The sequence below is a fragment of the Haliaeetus albicilla genome, chromosome 24 (assembly GCF_947461875.1).
Source record: "Haliaeetus albicilla chromosome 24, bHalAlb1.1, whole genome shotgun sequence".
NCBI lineage: Eukaryota > Metazoa > Chordata > Aves > Accipitriformes > Accipitridae > Haliaeetus > Haliaeetus albicilla.
The window spans coordinates 17270629-17294173 of NC_091506.1; the positions used below are offsets into that span (position 1 = coordinate 17270629).

Here is a 23545-nt window from a genome sequence, read left to right on the forward strand (position 1 = left end):
ATGTATGAAAATGAGAGATTCACATCGCTGGTTTAACTTGAGTGAAGGAAACCAAATTATAGGCAAGATGAACATTTCTCATTGCCTTCTAGGATTCAAACCCTTGATTCCTGTTCAATTCTGTAGATTCAGATCATTTCCCTTGAGGTCACAGTGCCCGGTTTTAAGAGTAAAATTTTAACAGCTTTTCCAGTGCCCTAGTGTATCACTGAAAGTCCCCTTATTTATTCCAATGGCTTTGCACCAGGTTTCCAGTTCAATTTCCTTTCTATTTTCCCAAGCTAATGACTAGGAGATTGGTTTTAGTGTCTGAGTTTTGTGGTGGTGCAAGCTGTGACTAGCCATGGAGTCTGAAGTCTATTAGGAATAATAAATAGGAAAAATAGCTGGGTTAACCCCAGCTGCTAAGTAGGGCTGAAGGCAGAAACTTAATTCTGTTCAGGCTTGTTCACTCCTTGTCCCTCCTGAGGCTGTCAGCAAGAGTGGGATTCCATCCTAACCAGGTGCCTGTGAGTAGACAGCTAAGTCTGAGCTATTTCTCCTGGCCTCCATGGTGGGATGGACAGACATCTCCAGAGGGAGTGTCATCTCCTCCTAAGATGGGTATTTAAGTGAATTTCTGTAAGTTGCCCTTTACTGATGCTTATTTTCTCCTCATTGTCTAAAAGGTAATTGAGGGTGCCCAGTTCATCGGCAGATGTCTGGCTTTGAAATGTCTAAAGTGAGGTTGTTTGAATCCCACTGCAGGGATGGCAGCACCTTGCAATGCCTACATACAGTTACAGGTTCCCAGGAGACACATTTCCACACAGCAGAATGTGAACACTCCACCAGATTCTTAGCATGCCTCCAAGTTCCCATGACACCAGCTACCCTAAGGTGGGCCAAGCCACTAGCATGCTTGCTTTGCCTACCTGTGCAATGTTCTCAAAGCATTTGCGGAGGTGAGGTTGTACAGCAGTGGGGTCTTTTGTCTGAGACAGTATTTCCAGCAGCTCATCGTCTGAAAGGAAGTAGAACCTAGAAACACAGAGCAAGGCATGAAGGGAGACTCTCCTTACTGTAGCATCAGGGGCTAAGTCCCGGCAAGATGAGGAAAAGCCTACTGCTAGAAGAACTGTTTCTGACTGCTCACTGATCTCTTTGTATTTGTGTAGGAGAGCAGCAGCCATGGTCCAGCTGTCTACCTTTCTGTAGAGACAGACTGCTCCATCTGCAGAAGTCAGTTATTCCCATGCAAAGTGGGTTTAAATAAGTATAAAAATAGAAGTATTTCTTCAGGAACAAGGGACAGAGTTACATGGAGGTTTTCATTTTACCCCATCCTTTCTAGACAAATCATGAGGCACAGATATGCAACAACGCTACCAGACTGCTCTCAATTCACATTTGTGTCTGCCTGTTTTCTCCCCATCAGATGGCAGCATTGAAAGGCACAGCCTTGCTTATGTTTGCAGTCTCATGACAATATCCTAAGCTTAGATTGTTTTGCTCCTTCTTGGCAGAGTGAACTTGAGTGAGCCTCTCCTTTCATATTTTCTGAACCAGGGAGTGTGATCCAGCCCACTGAAATTTGAGATTACCTGGGAAAAGCTCCTCTCTTCGTCTCTAGATATTCACTCAGACCTTTCTGCACAAGTTCGAGTAGTTTGTTACATTTTCGCAGGTTCTCTAGTAGCATAGGATCAGGGCACAAAGAAATCACCTACAAACAGAATGGAGAACAGAGGAAGCATCAATATTCTGAGCACGTGGGAGATAAGGCAGTGGAGATAATTGGGTTGCCCAGTGATGTTACTGATAGGATTTAAATGACTCATTCACAGGAATACTTTCACAGGGATCTGGAGAGGTGTGAGCTTTGTGGGCAAGGAGGGGAAACAGCGCTTACGGATGTGACAAGCACATTTCTGGGTTCCCCTAAATACCAACATTTGTAATATGGAATACAAGTGGTGATGGAGTCCTGGGAAGTAGAGACTGGAGAACAGAAGAGTGGAGAGCACTGCTACCAGGACAGAGAAACAGGCGAAAACAATGGTTCTAAACAATTTAAAGAGTCAGTCTTGAGGAGGAATCAAAGGAGTTATTTTATGGATTACAATTATAGCAGGACTGGTTACAAGAGTCATAGGACGTAGGGAGTCTGTGCTGAGGAGAAGGTATTTGGTGGGGTGGGCAGGTTGGTGCAAGGCATCACAGGGAATGACTCTGGACAGCAGAACGAAAGGCCAAGTTCCAAGAGAAGAAACCTAGCACACCGCCCGGGGCAACATTGCATGGTTTATACAGTGCTGCTCATGCCTGCACCATTACAAAAGCAAAACCTCAAAGGCAGTCCTTGTGTGAGCACAGCTCCAAGGAGTTTGGGATACCTGCGCTGCTTTCATCAAGGCACACACCTCAGGGTTTTCATTAGCATTCTTCATGATGTTCCTCCAGTCCTTATCCATGGCCTGGTAGCGCTGGCTTTCTAATGGGAGCTGTCTTTTGATGTCCTCTGACCTAAAGATGGGCTCCAAGTAGAGCCAAGAGCGCTGGCAGTTCAGCCATTCCTCTAGGACATCCTAGTGGGAAGCAAGAAGAGCATATCAGGACACCATGCTATGAACCTGTTTGACAAAACCATTCAAACTGTGCACCAGAATAGGTTAAAAAAAAAAAAAAAAAAAAAAAAGGGAAAAAAGAGGTGATGCTGCACTTAAACTTTCCACAATTCTAAAACCTACCTGCAGCATCAGGAGCTGGAACTTCCTTCCCAAATAATTCACAATTTCCTAGCAATTCCCTTTGCTAACTGTTCTCAACAGGCATCAGAACCAACACGCATTAGTTTAATGGAGATAGTTCAGAAATATGTGTAAGCCACTGCTAAAGCTCAAAGGGACTCAGTGGTGCTAGGTGAAATTTCTGTGGCTAGTGTTTCTCTATTTTACAGAAGATAGCACAATGTGAGCACACAGTAAGATGGGGATTTTATTTTGTGAAAAGAGCATTTTTGGGGAAGAAGAATGACAAATAAAATATGCCAGACTCTGCAATTCTGTCATATCCTCTCTCCTGCCTGATGTACCTCAGCCCCAGCCTTGCCTACAGAATAATCCATGAAAAGATCTTCGAACAACACTCTTAATTCAAAGAGAATGAATGAAAAGCTAAACATTTAAGTTAGACACCATACAGGAAACCCTGTTTGTCAGGCATTCAAAGGAGCAAGAAAATTAGGTTGGAAGAACATCCTCCTCCATTTTCAGGCATGGGAGATTGGAAGGTATGGGGAACCTGCCCAACATTGCAAAGCAGCTCAAGCAGTTGACTCCCTTTCAGACTGCCTTAGTCATGCAGCATTATCTATCATTCCCTGAGCACAGGCAGCCACTCGACCTAGCAAGAGGTGGGGTGTTCCGGTAATACAGACAACAGTGTTTGCCATACTCCATCACCTAACCCTGATAAGCCACTTCCCAGAAGCAGATTCATGGGCCTTTAGTGACAGGAATGAACACAATCAAAAGAAGGGGTAGGAAAGGCAGGGTGAAAATATGGACAACATCACAGCCAAACCCACACAGTAAATAACTGAATTTCCCCATGTCACCTACTGCCTTAGGACTTAAAGTAGCATTTCTGTATCGTTATGAGACAAGGCTAGCACTCTGGCAGCCCATGGCCCAAGCATAGCCAGATGGTAAGCACCAATAAACAGAGTAAGGTAGTTATAAATAACAGATAACAATGATGCCATTACACAGAGTTCTCCAGCCAGATACTTGTACTGGAATTTTTTTCTTGCAGCAAAATGCTCTTCTGCTGGCTGAGTCCTGCTGGGTGCTGAGCATTCATGCTCTGGTTTGATAAAGAAGGGCTAGCATGGTCTGCCAGATCTTGCTCTAAACAGCAGTCTTCCACGTGCTTTCCTACACTGAGATGTGAATGATTACCATGGATTTCACAGGGCCTGTAAGAATCTGTAAGGTCCACAGTATAATATGATTAGAGATGCCAGTAGGACTATTCACAGCAATGGGAGAGTCCCAGCCCCACCAAAAAGTGTTGCAATAGGCAGCGAAAGAGCTGGAATTTCATCACTGCTGTTTGCAGAATAAGGCTCTGAGTTTAGCCCCTCTTTTACTAGAGTCAGAGGGCTTTGACAGGCCCTCTTCCTCCCTCAAGACTGTTATTCTCTTGATAGTTGTCCTCCCAGTTCCCTAGCGGCAACTGCACAGTGTCCATGTTCAAGCATGGCAGCACAGTCCAGCTGCCTGTCTCCACCACACATGTGTGGGTAAGAAACCAATACCTGTGTCATCTTCAGCTTATTTTCCCATGTGTTCATCCTCTCCTCAAAAGGTTTCTTGAATGGTGAGAAGGACATACTCTGAATCATGACAATATGATCGTCTAGGAGTTGAGAAGCTTCATCAGTGTTTTTCAGAATAAAGGTATCTGTGTCTTTGTAAAGCATCACAGTAAATACAACAGAGTTCCATTCACTCTCCATCTTGTTGAGTGCCTGGAACGGAGGGACAAGCAATTTAATTTTCAGATACAACATGTGCAATGGTTATCCCAGCTTCTACAACTCTCTTAATGCCCCTCTCTAGCAAGTGACAGATTTTTGCTCTTGGATTCCACTGGAAACTGCAGCTATGTATTTAATGCAGACACACTAAGCAACAGCACGTTTCCTCTGCACTGCCCATGGACTCAACACCTCAACGCTGTCCTGAAAGGAGCACCTTGAGAGGAAAAAAGGGCAATTTCATCTCCAGGCCCATTTGTGCTACTAGATGCACTGAGGCTGCCAACAAAGTGCCTATTAATGATTATGGTTAATGATGGCTTTGTGAAAGTGGTAGCTATCCATTGGGAACTTGCCTGAGATTTCAGAGAACAAAAGCTGCCAGAAGGTAGTGACTTTCAATCAAGACCATCTTAGGTTGTATCCAAACTGATGAACTGAAGCTGAAAGACTATCTAACCTATGAATCTCCAGAGCCAGCAAGTCTTCCCTGCACATTTACTGTGTTAAAGGATTTGCCACCTCCGTTTCCAGTTGAAGCTAATCTCCCTGACATAACATTTGAATAGCAGAAGGCAGACAATCAATTTATTTTAACTTAAACAGTCACTAATCCCACAGTGAGGTGTGAGACCCAACCAGTGGATCAGCATAACCATCAGGCAGTGCTGTTATGCTACAACTGAAATTCTACACAAGGTGAAATGACTTCTAGTGTGTGAACTCAGTTGCATGGCCATTGCTCCCTTTTCCAAGAGCAGCAGCCTTTTTACTTGTGCTGCAGAATGTGTCTGATGCTCTGGGACAACAGGAACATCACCCAAGGCAATGACTGCCTGCTCAACAGAAACCTTTTTGAGAAGCAACCAAAGACACAGCAAGTCCCTCTCTCCTTACATTCTCAATGGCGTATTCCTTGCCAGCTATCTCAGCTACTTTGGTAATGCTCTCAATATGGTCCAGCAGGTTCATGTCCAAGCAGCTACCAACTGTCAGACTGGATTCTAGCTTGATATTGATGTTAATATCTTCTGACAGCATCTCCCAGTGCCGGTTTCTCATACCAGGATTGTGCAGCCCTTGAATTAAGGGGACGTATAGTCTGAATTCTTCAATCTTGTCTCGAAACTCCATTGCCACACCCTGGCAGGCTTTCAGGGAGAAAAACAGAACATCAACAACAACAGTGTGTGAGGAAGTTGCCTTAAGGAACTTCCTAGAAGTTGTCTAAAGCCTGATGTGCTTGTAGACACATGGTATGGGATAGGTAAGCAGCAGGAGAGAGCACTGGAAAATGCAGGTTGAAGTAATGAGGACACAAAGGCTCTCTCTACATGGCTACTAAGCAAGGATTCGAGCCCACTCCCAGAAGCAGACCTGCCTATCAGCCAAAAGTCTGTTACAGGCAAGTCCATGCTAAGAGAAGTGTGCCTTAGCCTAGAGCTCACCGGAAGATGAGAAGCAAACAAATTTAATTCCTTAATATGGGCCCAAGCATGATGAAGTCCCATCTCCTAATAGATATTTTAGAAGCTCTGGTCATCATTCCAAGATCTTCACTTCCTTAACAGGATTTGGTTGCGAGTTATCTCACACCCCAGCTCAGGCCATCCTAAACAGAAGATGGACACTATACAGAGAAGCTAGAAGTAGGCTAGGATCACAGCCAGCTATGGAAATGGAGAAAGCAAATGGACAGGCAAAGAACATGGGACTTGCTTCCTTTCCAAAATTTGGCTACAGCATGTGCCTCCTTTTATTGCACCCTGCATGGTCGCACTGCACACTCACAGCAAGGGTGTGACCACCTCACACTCCCTGCTGGGTGGTATGCAAAGACGAGGCAGACTCAAGGACGAAGCATATATTTTACCAGGTGCCAGGGAATATTGCAATGAATATGAGCAGGTATTCTTAGTATTTCTGTTTACCATAATGATTCATAGTTACTCACGCATCCACTCATCACCTCCTCCATTGGGGCTGATTCATGGCATTGTTTAAGAGCGAGTTCAAGTTAAAAAGGATGAATCAAAAATCTCCCACTGCAAAATATATTTCAATCTAAGCCATCTGGCAGGAGATTTTAGAATTAGCTCTAAAGAATGACCAACGCATCTCTGAGAATCATGGAACGGGAAGTTAAGCTACAACTGAAGTCTCAATTCCAGCTTTACTAGGAGCCATCATTAAAAGACCTTCATGTGAATTGCAAGGGCTGGATGCCATCATCTAAACTTCATACACATTCAGGCAGGAAGGAAAATGGTTATTACATTCCACAGATCATTTCCAGATTTAGCAATTTCATTTTATTCATAACAAAATCAAGATCTCTTCTGGCTTTCCATTAAATTCATTGGCCAACAGAGAAAAATAAGATTGGCCAAGAAAACAGCAACTGGAAGACCCAGATTCAGGTTCCTTTGCTGCCTGACTTGCGTAGGGGCTTAAACCCACATGTCTAGCCACTGGGCTATATAGTAATTCTCTGTGACTAGTCTGGATTATTTTACTTTGCATAAACGAGTAAATATTAATTGCAACATAAGAGGGTGGCTTTTATTTCAGTACTGTCTTGGGAATTGGGTATAAAAGGGATTTGCAGCCTGGTTGTTTCCATGCCAAATTGGTACTTCAAGCAGCAAACTAGCATCTAAACGTGAATCATCATAGTTCCAGCAAAAAAGTGGAAAATAACTTTGCTAGCATTTTCTCAGCTGGCTCTAATACACACAACATATCCATGTGACATCCTGACAATCCCTGTTCAGAGCACTCTGTGACATGCCTCACATCAAAATGCTGATATGCACCAACTTCCTTTCCCCAGACTGCTTATCTACCTGGTGAATCCTTGAACTGCTTCACGCATCTCTGCATTGTCTTAAAAGAGTCACTGACATTCTTTTCTAGCTGGTCAGCCTCAATTTCCACGAGAGGATCATTCATCCAGCTCTCATGCCATTGCATCCAGTCTGACACTGTAGTCCAGAGATCATAGTATGGCTGGAAGTCCTTAACCATCCTGGATAGCTTACTGTACTTTGGAGACAGAGAAAAAGCAAGAGTAAAGAACAGAATAAGCAACAACTGTATTCTGCTCTGGATGACAGCTTGCATGTCAAAAGGCCAAAAAAGGCACAGTTCTTTTTTGAATCTCAAGCAAGCAATAAGAAAAAGTGTGCTTCAAGAGGATGTATCAGACCCTCTCCTGGGACCACAATATAGGATTCCAAGGGACAGCAACTAGCAGAGCTGTGCATTACACATTCAGGCCAAAAAGCATCCAGTGGAGCTGTGCCTGCACCATGTGTCTAGCATGGAAAGCACTCTCTCCACTTGTCTCTACAAATGCTCCGCTGCAGAATGAGGAGATTTTGATGTGCAGTCCACACACAGTCAGTGAAAGCACACACTGCACATCATATTGAAACTTGGCTCCTTACAGTAAAGGAGAAGTAACCACAGACTAAGTAGGAAAGGATCACGTGAACTCCACTTCTACTCTGCAGCCAGACTAGGCTAGAGGTGGATGACAATGATGCATTGGCAGCTGAACATCTACAGGCAAAATGAGTGTTTGCAGCTATATAAACTGTTGCCTTAGGAGAACATGCTATGCTCTGAGCTCAGCCAGCTGCCTGCACACCACTATGCAACCACTCATTCACGTCCATATAACTGCAGTAACAGCCTTACAGAAATTGATGCATCTTAACCGCTGCTTCAAGACCTCCCCCATCCAATTCCTCCTCATTAACATCACTCAGATCTGAATGTGGGCACCCAAAGTCTCTCACAGAAGTGGCAATATCAGGCCCATGAGCAGCCTTCCAAGTTCGCCTGGGATCAGCTCTTCTGCAGCACAGTGGAGCGATGGAGCAGTGTGGTCATTCTATAGGACCGCAGAGCAGTTAATCAGATAAACCTAAAGAGCATGAAGGATTCCTTCCTGGGGAACTGTGTCTCGTTATTTGCTCTACCTACCACCTAGAAGGCCCAAGAAAGATTAGAGTCTTGTAGGTACAGGACCTGACACTTACATTAGTAACTTTCATCCCAAAGATTCTTTCCCTGTTGTTGTAGAGAATTGCCAAATTCTGAAGCTCCTTCAGCTGCTTCCTGACCTCCCTTGCTTTGTTAGCCAGCTCATGAGCTTGGTTAATGTCCACCTGGATGGAAAATCCACCTACAGTCAGCTGAAAGAGAAAAGGCAGGCATGAGATGTGGCTCTAAAGCTGAGTGCTGCCTCTGGAGATCTTAGCTTCCTGTTGTGCTCTTTGTTACATTCAAAGGCAAGATTTTTATGCTCACAATTTCACCTCCCCCAATCCAATTCCACTTCTGTTTAGACCACAATGAAAGCGGTGAGGAGAAGCAATAACCACTGGTCAGGTGGCTGAAAGCGCAAATGTGATGACCAGCTGCTTTTCGTCTTTGTGACAACAGTTAATCCCTGAGAAGTAGGAGCAGTAAGACTGTGCCCAAATTTCTTGCTACTGAATATATACTGTTCATTAGCTACAGCATCAGTGAAATGAAAATGATAGCTCTACAAGGTCACTCAGTTTGTTTCCATGAATTGTTTAGCAACACACATCTAGAGCTTCTCTAATAACTTTTCGGTTTTGTTGGGTTTGTTTGGGTTGGTTTGTTTGTTGTTGTTGGTTTTTTAATCCAGTGTTGGGGTATTATCATTTTTGGAGTGTATTTCCAAGATAATCTAGGTCACTGATTACAGCCTTTCCAAGATGGCATTTTTTTTCTGTATTTAGGAGTTTCTGGTGAAAAATAAAATTCAGACTGTTTCAGCAGAAACCAGAGGTATCTCAGATTCAAAACTCTGTTGCTGTTTCAGGGTCTTTCACATGAAATTAATTCCATGATTGAATGCTGTATTTTCCCCCCTTGATGGCAATGCATCATGGGAGATGCTCTGCAGGGAACTGAGTACACAAGAAAGAAAAAGGAGGTGCATGGGTTGCCTGAGCACCAAGAATCAGAATTTTGTATCTCAGTGAACACCTTCCCAGTGAAAAATCAGTATTTCTGCAAAAAGTATTGTCCTTCACACAAAAATGAAACTCTTAATCAAAAGCCCAACTTCCAATAAAAAATGGGTGGGGTGGTGGTGGTAATTTTTGGTCCAACAATACATTGACCTAAAAACTCATCTGACTAAAATATCTTCTGAAAGTTTCCCACCTAGTTGACCACAAGAGCTTCAAGGCCCCCTTCTCTGGATAGTTTATTGTCAGTGGCTTAATACCTGCATCTCTTCCAGTTTGTCTTGAAAGCCATTCTGATCCATGACCTGGATTTTGCGAAATTTGTCTTCATCATCCAGGTGCTGGAGTCGAATGGACTCAGCTTGCATAGTTATTTTCAGTGGCCAGTAACTTGCAGCCCACCTGCACTCACATGATACAACAAACAACAACAACAACAACAACAACAACAACAAAGGAGAGAGAGAGAGAGGCTTTCTGAGCAAATGTTTGAAATGCTGAAAATAACAGAATGAGAAAGCCAACTCCCACCAAACAGGGAAACTTTACAACAGAAATACATGTGGTTTCAACAAAACATTTTTTTTCAGCTTTTCTTCTTGATATGCAGTCCTTGTGACTAGGCTATTCAAATGAAGAGGGCTGGGGAGAAGTGGAGGGTCTTTTTAAAAGGAACAAATCCAGTACATTGCTGAAAAGCTAGGAGACAGCAAAATAACAGTTGGCATCCAGAGGGAATGTCTGTCTTTGAATGTATTCACAAGGAACTGAAAAAAATGGGGTCAGAGTCTTGGCTTGTGGCTTTTCAGGGCTACTGAAAAAGCCAGTCTCCTGTTAAGCTGGGCAGTGAGGGGCCAGGGTAACCCAGATACAGTGAAGCCTTGGATAGCAAGGCTTCTGCAGAATGCCCTGGGGAGTGCAATGCAGATAGATACAGGAAAGGCTGCACAAAGTGGCTGCTCATGCCAGGGCAGATTTCTTGGTTCTTGCTCAGCTGTAGCCCACCCATTCCTCCATTTGGACTTTTTAGCTTGTGTGAAATGCCGGATGCAAGCTCTGCAGCATTACGCTCAAGGTCACACCCCTCCCAGTGCCTGGGGATGGAGCGATGTCCTACTAGTTCTGCATGTGTCAGGTCTGGCCAGTGGGCATACAGCTATATCTGTGCTAAGCTGTCCTAGAGCTGAGCTGCTTTCCTGCAGCTCCTGTGGGTTTTTTGCACTGTGCATCCCATGTTTCTAGTTTCAGGAGCACTCTGCAGAGACCCACTCAAGTTGCAGGCACACTGGATGAAGTCCATGTCATATGAGAGGTGCTTCCAGGGCTGAGCGGACTTTAGAAGCTGTGTAGCTGTGTTTGTGAGCTGACTCTGCTACTGGGGCATAGTCAGGCCCCAATCTGAATAACATAGCCAAAGATAAAACTAAGAGGAGACTGCATGGAAAAGAAATGCAGTAATAATACATAGTTCATGTTCCCTCCTACTCCTGTGAAAACCCTGGGAGTGTTCCTACCTTGGAAGTGTTCATTCAGTTTCACACACAGACTAAACTGTGCACTTTGAGACTTTGCAAATGTCTCCAAAAAAAACCCAAGAGAAAAAAGCTTTAATATGTTAAACAGGTTAATAGCTATCAGTTTGCCTTCCCCCAGGCCAGAAGGCAGCATGAACCCACACTTCTTCTCTATAAACTTCATTTCAAGAATTCAGTGTTCATATAGCCTGAGAGGCACTTAAAAGTTCTGCTGAAGCCCTTGATAGACACATAGCCCCTGAAGCCCTGAGAACAGTAATTGCGGCAAAGTGTCCCACTTGGACAGTGGGAGAAATGCCTTGTGCTCACTTGTCATTGAAATCTTCTTCAGTAAGATTGTAAAGGAATTCCTCCATGACCTTGTAATCTTCTGTGACTTCATGAATCAGCTCCTGCACAGGGTGAGAGAAAGAGACAAAAAAATAGACATCTCTAGACCATACTGATTCCAACTCTCTGGTGTATACCTCATTTTCATGAGGTGCCTTTGAAGGGCCTTAATCACACAAGCTTAATGTGAAGTAGGCTGCTTCTCTGCTGTGTGAACAGTCGGAATGGATTTACAACCCCTTGTTCTGCGAACGATCACGCCATCATCGCCCTCTGTTCTATAAGAATGAAAAGAAGTGTGACCTAGTGGATAAAGTGCTGGACAGAAATTGAGTGGTTTGGGTTATCCTCCAGATTCTTTCCTTGGCATGGAAAAGTCAGCTTACAGCTTGATGCCTTTGTTCCCCATTTGTTCAGCTGGGAGCAGACCTACACTTCAAATAACTTTGAAATAACTCGGCACTAGAATGTCCTATTTGAAGAAGTATGTTAACAGCAATATGAGCATTTGATAGCAGAAATATTTTCTTGAATGCATTCATTTTTAGAAGACAGCTATTCAGTACACAAATGCAGAATGGATCATGAAGGTAGCAAAAAGCATACACAAGTCTTTTAGATTTTTAGCTGCTCTTTTGTTTTGCATAGATATTTAAATTCATGGTATGTGTATTTAAAAATACAAATCTTAGGAATTACAAAAATACAAACCCAAGAATCTTATGGCATTATGCGAAGACATCCAAGCAAAAAAAAAAATGGAGTTCTGCTGAGACACCACACACTACTTTGACAAATCTCCTCCTCACTTCCTTTGGTGTCCCCTGTCCATAAGGAGAGCATGCCCTACCTCCTGCACAGCCAGTTGCTCAGGGACTCCCTTCATCCACTCCCGCAGCTCAGCCAGCTCCTCAATACTGTTTGGTTTCTCATGCATTTTGCAGCTGACCGCTTTATATGCATCACAGATCTGCAGGACACAGCACAGAAAAGACCATCAAAAAGTCATTAACTGCTAATGGGCAAATTCGAAAATCTGCCATGATCCACCCACTTCCCATTCTGAAGGTGGTCTAAAGTGATGAGGACACAGTCCTGTTCCATCTTTTTCTTTCACAGTCTTTCTCCATCCATCTCATTTGAGCTTAAATGGAATGAGACTGCCAAAAAAAGAGGAAGAGGAACCGCAGGTATGTAGTTGAAATGATGACAGTAACAGATTTAGACAACCCTCTGGCAGATGCAATTGTCTGTATTCCAGTGATCTTCAGAGCGAGCAGAAGGACCTTCCAGTTGTCTACTAGGCAGATCTTTTCAATCCACCAACACGTTTTTATAAGATGGCAGGGTCTTGAAGAATTTAGTCTCAAGAGATACAACTTTCAGGCACATAACTTATTAAGTATATTTAATACTTGATTTAGTTGACTCTGCATGTCTCCCCTGTAGTTGTTTTTTAAATAATCACTACGATGCAATCTTTAAAATGTCCTCATTAATGTGGCCTCCGTTGCTGTCTTTTGGTCATTTCACTAACACAGTGACTTCAAAAGCAGAAGGACAGGAGAAGACAAGACACTGACAGATAACCTATTGAACCAGGTAACTTACATTCTCCACCTGCAAATGGAGGTTTTTAGCCAGTATGTCCAACGTTGAAGTGGCAAGCTTGTTGTATTTTTTGGACAGATTTTGCTTAACATTGTCTATACGGACATGGAAGGGACCAATGACAATAGAACTAGGTAGAGTGTTGTCCAGGTTCTCCTTTTCAGACAAGTGCATGTTTACTATACTCATCACCTCCTGGGCAGATGGACATTGCTCTTTGTAGTCTCTGTAAATAAAAATACCAACAAAAAAAGGTAATGTAGACCTTAAGATTATTTGAGCATCCAGGCTGTTCATAGGATGTCCAGACGTGTCCGCCCAAAGGATCGAGACATTAAATTAATAACGAGTATGTTTACTGTTATTAAAAACATGCATCTATTCAAATGTATACAACTTTCTGCAAGCACAGACTGAGAGTGTACCAATGCCTTCTAGACCTTACAACCAAAGATACGGCTACATAGGAAGTGAGGAGTGTTTATATCAGTCATGTACATGAGGGCTAGCTTTAACTGAGCATGGGAAGCTATAGTAGCAAAGACATCCCATGTAAAGTCCATCTGTTTGGGTGACCAGCCTGCACTGAAGGCTCTGCTTCAGTGTCTTCACTGCTACAGTTACCAATGCCAAGCAGAGGAAACCAGGCTGCCTATGCCCACCTGCACTGCAGCTACACGCACGTAGCAGTGTAGACAGTCCCTCAGTTTCAGAAGATGTGTATACGAGAAGACATGGAACTCGTATGTAGCTAAGGAACATTACTGGGAAGCAAGGGAAGGGACAGACTCAAATCTACAATGGATTTTAGAGCATAATAGGTGTGGAGTGGAATAAAAGCACAAAATATTTTAGCTGCAGAAAAGGAGTTGAAGAAAGAGATGAAAGAGGTAATAAGGCAAGAGGAGAGGGAGAGACAAAATGAAAGCACTGGTGTAAACAGGGCAAGATCAGGAGGCAGCTTGGGGGAGGGCAGGCACTTCAGTATCTTCTAGGAAGAGACAGGAATTTGTCAGATGGGATTTGTAAATTGATTAAGCTGGAATAACAAAAGAGAAAAAGGGCTTCAGTCCCACTGTTTGGATAAAATGTGAGGCCTAAAACCAAGACCATTAATGTAACAGAGGCTAAAGGACAGCATAGGTGCAAAGAGTTTTGGCAGTGAAAACAACGAGGCTGAAACAAAAGAAAACATTACTTTCTACAGAATGTTATCAGCTTGAACAGACGCTATTTGAAGGAGGTCAGAGTCAAGTATGCTAACTGGATTTTCAAACAGGATGAGTCATTTTTAGGGCCATTAATATCTCCAGTTAGACTTACAAACATGACAGGAATGAGACTGCTGTCAGAAGCAGGAAGAAATTCTCACTGCCACCACCAATGTCCTCTAAAAGCATGGACCATTGCCCATGGCTGCCTCTGATGGATGCCTGATCTCACATCTGAGGCACATCACACACATCTGTGGTCTCAGAACAGGTCCCACATTCTCATGCACATCCACACAACAGCTTCTGAAAAGACTTGCCATTTGGGTTAGAGATGCCTTTATCAGAAACCACTTACCTTAGGAAGTATTGGATATTGTTATTTAGTTCTAGGAACTTCTCGTATCTCTTGGCATAGGCTTGGAGAGGGATCAGTGCCTTTTGAATGGCAGACTGCATAGCCTCACGTAGTTCTTCCACTTCCGGTTCGTGCAAGCCCACTGACTCCAGCAAGGGTGTGCCTGTGATAAGTATGTTCTCCAACACATACTGGAAAAGGAAGGAGAGAGGTCTTTCAGGACTAGCAGAGCTAATGATGCGTCCTCAGGAGAGGGGTGAGACAATCACTAGTGGCACCTTTGGGAAGTCATGCAGCCCATCCTTCTACATGGTGTCAGGAATTGTTTTATCAGTTTTATGTTGGCCCCCAAAGAAGGGTGATCTAGGGAGATATATCTTTCACAGTAACAGGCATAAGGATGCATATGCAGAAGAGATCTGCACCAGACTGACAGCACTGGAAAAGGTGCTATTTCCTTTATGGAAAGCTTTTACCAGCGGCCATGCATTTAGGGCAACCAGGCTACTTAGGACATGTCTCCACAGAACCTGCAGCACCAAAGCAGAGATAGCAACCAGATGAAATAGCTACAGGGTTGGGGAGCTTGAAGAAATCCTGTCAGCATAGAACTGCATTAGCATAGTGCTGTGCCCAAATTAATTTAACTGGATTCCCAGCTACCTACTTCTGCAACTCTCTCCCTCAGTACAAGCTCAGGGGTGTCTATGTCAAGCTGCAATGCACTGAGACTTGCACAGCTATATCACTGTTGATGCAAAAGAGTTCACCTTCTCCAGCTGTGGGACAGTGTGAGTCACCAGGATTCCCTTGTCGAACAGAGAAATGAGGGACTTCTCAAAGCTCTCCACAGGGGGGCTGAAGTGAACACCACTGCTGTCTAGCACAAGGTCTGTTACAAAGAGTGGATTCCTTTGAGGCCTGCAGTGGGAAGAGACAAGGAAGAACAGGGATGCTTTTTGAGACAATGGCACACAACTATATTGCTCTGGTGCTGAAACTAAAAAGCCTACTGGACTGGAAAGAAAAGCAGAGGAGAGGAGGACTGTCCCATGCAGCTGAAGGTATGAAACACTGCATTCTGAATTTACCAGTAAAGACATTGAGAACCCTTGTCTATCAAAGGCAAAGGAAGTGTCAGTTGTGACATACCAGGATCCCCAAAAGTCATAACCTTACACTGAGAATTGGAGCTGCTTTACAGAAAAATTGCAGATGCTTTTCGAACCAGGTATTCAGCATCTCCAATATAATCCTAAAATGCACCTTCAGGAAGTTATATTCAGTATCTCCCAATCTTGTATGTTACAAGCATGGCTCAGGATCAGCTGAAGTCAGTGTCAAGAATTCCACTGATTTCAAGGTAAAAGGCCTCATGTGAGTGGCAGGGTTTTTTCTTTTCGTCCTGTTTTCAATTTCTAAACCTTCCTTTTTAATACCATGAAGGACAGAAATCCTTAAATCAATACCAAATGGAAGAAAATTCTAGGCACTGTGACAACCTGAATTTGGTATTCCTTAGAGATCCCAGGCCAGATCCTACTCCTGAGGTTTAATCCAAGAATGGAATTAAGCAGCCATGCCTCCTGGTATTCTTCCTGGCCTCCAGAAAAAACCCAGTAATTATTTGCTCCCTTGAGAATGCTGGAAGTGGCTAATCTTTAGAACAGTATGTCAAAGTAGCAGACCTCGGTTCTGATGGGCTGCCTCATATCACTAACAGCAACTTGAAATCTGTACTAACAGAGCAGCCAGCTTTGTGTCATTCTTCCATACTCAAGCAAATGTGTCAGGTGGAGGACTGGGGGAAACAGCCCAGCCTAAGGTTCCCATACAGTGAAAAGCTTGCTTGTAAAAACAGTAGTTAGAAAGACAATGGCACTACACCTTTCTGCTCTTTCCACCCTTTTTTCCCCTTCCGTCCTCACCTGTAGGGACTATTAATGAGGTCATCTCCCCATTCCATGTCCTTTGAGCAATTCAGGATACCATGGCAAGCATCCAGCAAAAGCTGGGTGAAGCTGATCAGCGAGTTCTGGACCAGATACCGCACAGAGTCCTGAAGCATGAATTTGATGCGCTTCATCAGCTTACACAGTTTGGACATCTGGTAGACATCCCAGTGGCTCTGTTCCAGGTTGTACCAGTCTTTGCCTGCATCTCTCAGGTTGCTCTTTACAGCATTCTTTAGAGCATTGATCCAAGTATCCTTGAGAAACATCTGCACCTAGGGTAAAGAAAAAAAGCAAGCTGTGTAATCCTCCAAGTGCTGATGGGAAAGCAGTATGGTGAGGTTAGCTGCTAGCTGGGACTGCTGCACCTTTCTCTGCAGTGAAATGCAACTGTTCTCTCAGAGCTGTGGCAGCTAAACAGCAGCTGTCAAATCCATGCACACACACGTGGCATCTGAACCTGGCCATACATCTCCTTCACTGACAAAAGCCCTACAGAAAGAATGCCTGATATTAAAAAGCAGGAGTGCTCTATTCTTTCTTTTTATACACAGTGTTTCCTTTTTGTTCTCTTTTCTGTAGAGCAGCATCCCTGGAGCTGCCTGTATCAGGGCCCCTCATAAAAAGTTGTGTAGACAGTATGATGAGCAAGTAAAGGACAGAATGTTGTCTTCTCTTGGCAAGTGAGGAGAAAAAGGGGAAGAAGCCAAGGGCGGTAGCAGCAGTCTGCAGTGTTTTAATTTATTAAAATACCACCAAGTGTCACTTTTGCTCCACAGGCAGCTGCTGTTTGTGTGTAATAAAACAACCTCAGTCACTGAGTGGATGACAGCACTGCCTAGCTGAAACAGCATGGGACTGGGAAGGACCAGCACATGCCCTCTGCCACTGATTTACTGTGTAACCCTGTGCAAGCTACTCCATGTGGCCACATCCAGGGTGCAATGTGCTGCCCTCATTTAGAGGCCATGAAGATCTTCTGGTGAGAGTTACCACAGAGTTGCAAATTTTTATTCTAGTCTCTGCTGGCATTGCAAGCAGAGTAATTTAATTAAGTACATAAAGAACATAGAGTGTAGGAAAGCATTACCCCTATGAGCACTTCAGGAGGAATCAAAGCTCTGCAGCTGGAAGGATGGGGACATAAAAGAACTGGAAACTTTTGAGTGCCAACCAGGACTGTTATCTGCGTGGAGACCAGGAGAGGAAAGAGGGGCTGTAGCCCTAGGTGGCCACTTGTTCAACACATGACTAAAAGCATGGTCAGCATTGGCTGATGTTAACTAAGGGGCTATGGCTCTTTCAGCCCATTCTCCCCACATCCCAATAAATTTGACACGCACATGCAAATTTCTCCCTGCCCCACCCACAATCTCTCCTTTGAAAACTCATCCATTTCCAGGGAATAGATCTGCAGCTGCTGCATCTGTCTAATACACGCTGACAACCCTGCTGGCTGCTCCATGTGTTCACCCCCCACGCTTCCTCTGCTCACCTGAGTGAAGGTCTGGGTCTGGATCTGTTCAAACTCCTCCAAGCTGACATGCTTGGCTAAGGTTGAGTTAAACAGAGACATGGTGGCTGCCTTGTTGCACTCATCTTGCACCTGTGTAAGGAGAAGGATGACTTCTGGCCTGGTCAGGAGTGAGACAAAGTTGAAATCTGCTTGTTGTTCATCAAAAGGGTAGTCTGGGATCCAGATGAGCCCTGGCACCAAAAAAAAGAACATGTTATTGCCTGCAACAGCCATCCCAGCTTCTGTTTTGGAGGAAGAGTACAGCTCCCTTTGGGACAGGGCTTGTGAAAAGGACTCTTCTCTGATGCACAGGCCTTATCATGTAGCAGTTTCAGCAGATGGCTGGATGAATCTCTGCTCTGCAGCAGGGACTTTCTGCAGCCTCCCATTAAGGACTGAGGGACTGTCTTGGTGCCTGACCTTCCTGAGGCTTTGGCTCATGAAGTTTCCATAAGAAAGAACACTGGACTTGAAGAATCTTCCCACTGAGGCTTCAAGGCACAGCTGAGTCATCTCATCTGTGAGAGGCCACTTGTGAACCACCTCAAGGCATTCCAGCCTTTGGAAGACTGAAGTGCACAAAATATGCCCCCACATCTTTTACTGTGGTCATTTTCCTCCAGTTCAGGACTCTACAAGAGCCTGAGCCCTGTTTCACACCTGAGGTATGCCACAGCTGAGCACAGCAAATGGAAGGCAGCCAGCCCCAGCACAGTGCAGAGTAGAAGGCAGTTAAGCTAATTATACTGCCATGCATTTGGTGCCATTAAGGGTACACTTGCAGTGTTGCTGCAGCTTAGCTGATTGATGGTAATGTGTTATACTGAGGTAACATGAACATGCAAATATACCCTGAAAAAGAGCAGACATACTCAAAAGTCTCATATAATCTCCTGCTGCTGCCCCTTATGAGCCCTAATCATGAAGATGAACCTGAGTTTCTGCAACAAAGCATGAATCCTATCAAAGACAAGAGGTCCTATAACCATGCTGAGTTCAAACTGCTTCACTGTGTCCCGTACCTTTCTCTGGTACCTTCTTTTCCTCTTTGTCTGGCAGGGTGACGTAAGAAAATGTCTGAGGTTTGGAAGTGACAACTCTGTCAAAGCTGATCCTGTTCATGGTGCGTTCAAAGTCTAATCTCACTTCTTTCTCCAGGCAGCACATATGGTCTAACACCCTGTTACAAGACACGGAAACAATGATAACCCATGATGTTTGAGCAGAAGTGTGTCTGTAGCTTTACTGCAAAACCCACCCTTCACTCCCTCCCTCCTGGATTTGCTAACCCAGAAGCTCACCTACTACTGAATGCATTAGGAGAGCTATGCAGACAATGAAGCAGCCAGGAAAGCTATCAACTGGACATTTAATGAGAGGAGCAAGTGGGGACCTGGGACTAGGACTGCAGCCTTCTCAAGTGTCTTTTCAGATCAAAGCAAAATCTCCACTGGGGGTGTGCAGAGGGAGAAGCATTACAGAGAGGAGAGGAAAAAAAAAAACCCAAGAACTGAGGAAGCTAGCTGGCAGTTCTAGAAAAGCTGGGCTATCCGAGCTGTCCTCCCAACTGCCTCCTGCTGAACATCTCTTGAAATCAGTTTCCTCAGCCAAAACATGTGTATAAGTGCTGCAACCCTTCTCTGTTTGCCCTAGGAAATCATCATCTTTCACCTCAAGCAGACAGAGTACTTCTCTTTATACCTGTATTTCTGCTCACAGAGACTAATTACTCTCCTACTCTCTAGTTTAGGCTGGCAGACCATGCAGCCCTTCACACCTTCCTGTCTCTGAGCAGAGCAATCAGTCATGGCTGATTCCCAGCGACACCACCAATGGCTCATGATTCATCATCCCAGGCACTCTTAAAACACCTTCCTGATATGAACTGCATCTCAAAGAGACACTCGATTATATCCAGGTGGAGATCTCCTGTTCTGTTTGCTTCACGCTGTGCAGATCTTCTTTTGATTTTAGCAGCTGTTAATAAGTAGAAGAGTCACTAGCAGACAACAGCCAACTCTCTGGAGACAGCTGGTGGTCTGCAGATCAATTCAGCAATGACTGATCTGTTCCCTGAAAGCACAGGGAGACAGCAAGGTCAACCATGCCATTTCTGTCCAACCTTCCTGCTGTTGAAGGCCACAACTGCAGGTGTAAGCATGGCTCAGTGGATCTGCATATGAAGTACATCTGCTTCATCTGGGAATACTGACAGATCACCCACCCTGTTCATGTGTCCCTGGGGCTCTTGTCCTACCTACTTCTGATGACACTCTGGGCAAGAGGGTAGTATGCACAGGCTGGAAAGCAGATGAGATCCACAGTCTATGAGTTGGATGCTCAAGATCTGCCTCCATTGCCACTCATTTGTATCCCTGTGAAGTCCTACAATGTTAATGGACTGAAGGCTGAGGCCCCAGACATGTACTTTATGCTTTACCTCTTTTCTCTCTTCAGTTTGGGAGTATGCATAGCCAACAACTTCATTTTCCCCAGGCTCTTCTCACTGATGCTATTTAGTCCATGTGTGGGCATGCAGTCCACATACAGGTGATACAATAGCAGTGCCTGTGTCTTCTTACGCAAGCTGCTGGCAGAAACTACCCGCTGTGCAAACACCTGGGGATCTTCAGCCAGAAACAGCAGGCACACTCGTGGCACCCAGTACTGACATGACAACAGCGGGGCTCTTCCTGGGGAACGAAAGTAAAGTTTACAAGAGTTTACAGGGAACACAAAACTCAGAATGGTTTGCAATGCTGACAGCAGCTTTTTGATGGACAATATAATTGGGTTAGCTTACTGGAGATCAAAATGAGGGACCAAAGCTGAGGACAGCAAGACACAAGGAGCATGGAATTAGCAGCACCTCCAAACCTTTCAAAAGGGGGGTACTTCATCTTAATCTGTCGACATACCCCCTCAAAATGGCATTGGCCCAGAAAGACTGTCATTTAACTTGTCTTGAAGGCAGGAAAGATGGGAGACAGAGAAAAAGGAAAGGTATCACCAAAGGGAAGGCCTTAAATGCGTTGTCAAATTAAGGTGTGGAGTTCTCTCCCCTAGAGGTTTTTCAGGACTGGTTAAACAGACATATGTCAAGAGTGATAACAGAGACAGGAATAAAATAATTTCTTCACATCCTTCCCACGTCTACCAAGGACCAGCATGAGTAACAGACTGGCTCTCAGAGTATATGCCAGGTCCCAAAAGGCCTTACTTGAAACACACCTTCTGGAGTTATTCCTCCATTGAGGATGGGTCTCCCTTCTTCATCCCGCACCAGCCCACTCTTATCTGTTTTATGGACCAAGTAGAGCTCTGTCTCCTTGTCATAATCCAGAACACCAACATCAATCCATTTGTAGATTAACTTCTGGCTTTTGGGGTCCTCTGAGAGAATAAAGGATTAAAACAAGGTTAGTCCATTCTCCTGGAGGCTACAGCAAATGGACTTTCCTGATCAGAGTGATGAGGCTGCAGTCAAATCCATTTACTAGCTTGAATATCAGTCACTCTCACATAATTTCTGCTGTGATCAACTAAATAATGAACTCAGGTCTTACAACTTAGCATTTCCAGCTGTTTGCACACACCAGAGACTTCCATTTTCCTCCTCTTACCTCTATGGGTTCCCTGTGGACCATCCTCCCACTGCCTGCTTCAGGCACTCCTACTCACTCTTTGCAGCCATAGTCTCATATTTGGGTTCCATATGCCCCTACATCCACTCTTTGAGCCCATACCTGGGGGCCCCTCTGCCCCCCAATTCCCTCACCCCTTGATCCTCATTACCCACATGGGCTCCATGGGGATCCCATTCTCCTTTCCCATGTGTGGCTCTAGCCCTGTGTCACCCTCCACTCAAGTCCTTGTTCTTCTACTTGGGAGTGGCTGTAAAACCCTGTACCTTCTGCCCCAATCTATTATTTTTCTGGGTCATTCCCAGGGCATGTAACCCTTAAATGTTCAGATCTTCTTAAATGCTGGGAGATGCTAACTAGGCAGATATATATCTATATTGGTATCAAAGTAGATACAGGTCAGGACAGCATTATACTGAAGTTGAGAATAGATGCTATTAACCACAGGTCCAAGCTATAGGAATTTTCAACAGTGCTATGCGGGTGCCACTGGTCTCACCTCCCCCAGGGCCTAAAGGGTCTGACTACTTGTGTGCAGAACAGTCCATTCAACCTGGGGAGTGATCAGGTGTAGTGTTCCCCAAGCCAGCTGCAAGCAGAATCACATGCTGGCTGCCCAACGATCGACACGGCTTACATTTTATGCTTAGGTTTTGCAGACAGCCAAGCCCCTGGAGGCTGCCCCAGAGCTGCAGTCAGTATGCATGCCAGTTCCTACACTTTAAAGCTAGTGCAGATGTGCTGATATGAGCTGCAGCCACAACTGGAGAACAGTACAGCTGTACCTCTGATGCCTTCTCATTGGGAAGGCTCTGAGTGACAGGACAACAACAGATGTCGACATCACTTAATTTGCCCCAGATTTACTACTTGGATTTTCACTGCAGTCTGAACTTAATTTCTGATCCTGCACTCTCAGTGAAATCCAGGCAGAACGTACTGTGTTCAAGCTAACTAACTTACTTCATGAAGATACCTACATATCAATAAAGTGAAATTTTGACTGTACCGACTTCCAGGCACAGAAAGGAGGGCAAAAGGCAGAGGCTACTTCTAAAAGAGTGGAAACAGTCAGTCCAGGGTAGGACTGACAGTCATTGAGATCCCTGGTCTCTTGCTCTGTCTGCCTGAGCCTGGTCAGAATGAATTATTGCATTTCTGCTATTCAGAGCTGCATTTGTCAGAATCTACATGCTCCCCTTCTGCTGAATGGGCCTGTAATTGTTAGTGTTGCCTCGCTTGAGCAGTAACTCATTCAAGCTTTACCGTGTCCCAGTACATCATCTGTAGGTAAGAGTGCTTTTCCAGGCACTGGCTTTCTATCGTGAGAACCTGGCTCCAGTCCTAGCGAGATCCACTCTTCGGGTGTTCGACAGTCATACTCATCATTGTCAAATATCTAAAAAGCCAGGACATGAGTGAAATTAAGTGTTACTTCAGAGAGAAGGAAATACCTGATAGAAAATTTCATGGGAGGAAAATCAACATGCAGTTCCTAAATGGGCTACAGAAAGGGAAAACAGTCCAGGTGCAAAAGCTGTGCTGATCTTTGATCAACAATCTTCTCCCAAACAGCAATATCTGTACCTCTAGCCCTTTCCTAGGAAGCAGAGACACCACCTGGAGAGGTCTCATGCAGTAATACTGCTGACTACTGCATCTGGAAGGAGTCACGAGACAAAACCTTTTCTTTGGACACACAAATTAGTGAGGAGCGCCCTCAAGGACTGTTTGTTCTGATGGAAGTTGTGGCCACCCTGCAGAAGATGTTCAGCATCTTGTAGAGATCCTTCAGGGCCCAACCCTGCTCTAAAGCATTTCCTGGTTTTATTGCTTGTTGTATCAATGATGGCT

General features: G+C 44.5%; 1 protein-coding gene across 1 annotated transcript in view; it reads right to left on the bottom strand.

Annotated features, from left to right (window-relative positions):
* The window catches only part of DNAH1 (dynein axonemal heavy chain 1), a 71968-nt gene that overhangs the window by 44135 nt on the left and 4288 nt on the right, over positions 1–23545 (bottom strand). The window contains exons 5-23 of the mRNA XM_009917249.2: positions 22958–23090; positions 21279–21440; positions 20488–20740; positions 19070–19227; positions 18027–18238; positions 16508–16806; positions 15350–15500; positions 14580–14770; positions 13011–13236; positions 12250–12369; positions 11379–11461; positions 9795–9936; positions 8569–8724; positions 7369–7567; positions 5420–5673; positions 4301–4513; positions 2403–2567; positions 1584–1705; positions 915–1020 (exon numbers count right to left, since the gene is read on the bottom strand). Of these exons, the coding sequence (XP_009915551.2) occupies positions 915–1020; positions 1584–1705; positions 2403–2567; positions 4301–4513; positions 5420–5673; positions 7369–7567; positions 8569–8724; positions 9795–9936; positions 11379–11461; positions 12250–12369; positions 13011–13236; positions 14580–14770; positions 15350–15500; positions 16508–16806; positions 18027–18238; positions 19070–19227; positions 20488–20740; positions 21279–21440; positions 22958–23090 (3345 nt within the window). The remainder of the gene's footprint in view (positions 1–914; positions 1021–1583; positions 1706–2402; positions 2568–4300; positions 4514–5419; positions 5674–7368; positions 7568–8568; positions 8725–9794; positions 9937–11378; positions 11462–12249; positions 12370–13010; positions 13237–14579; positions 14771–15349; positions 15501–16507; positions 16807–18026; positions 18239–19069; positions 19228–20487; positions 20741–21278; positions 21441–22957; positions 23091–23545) is intronic.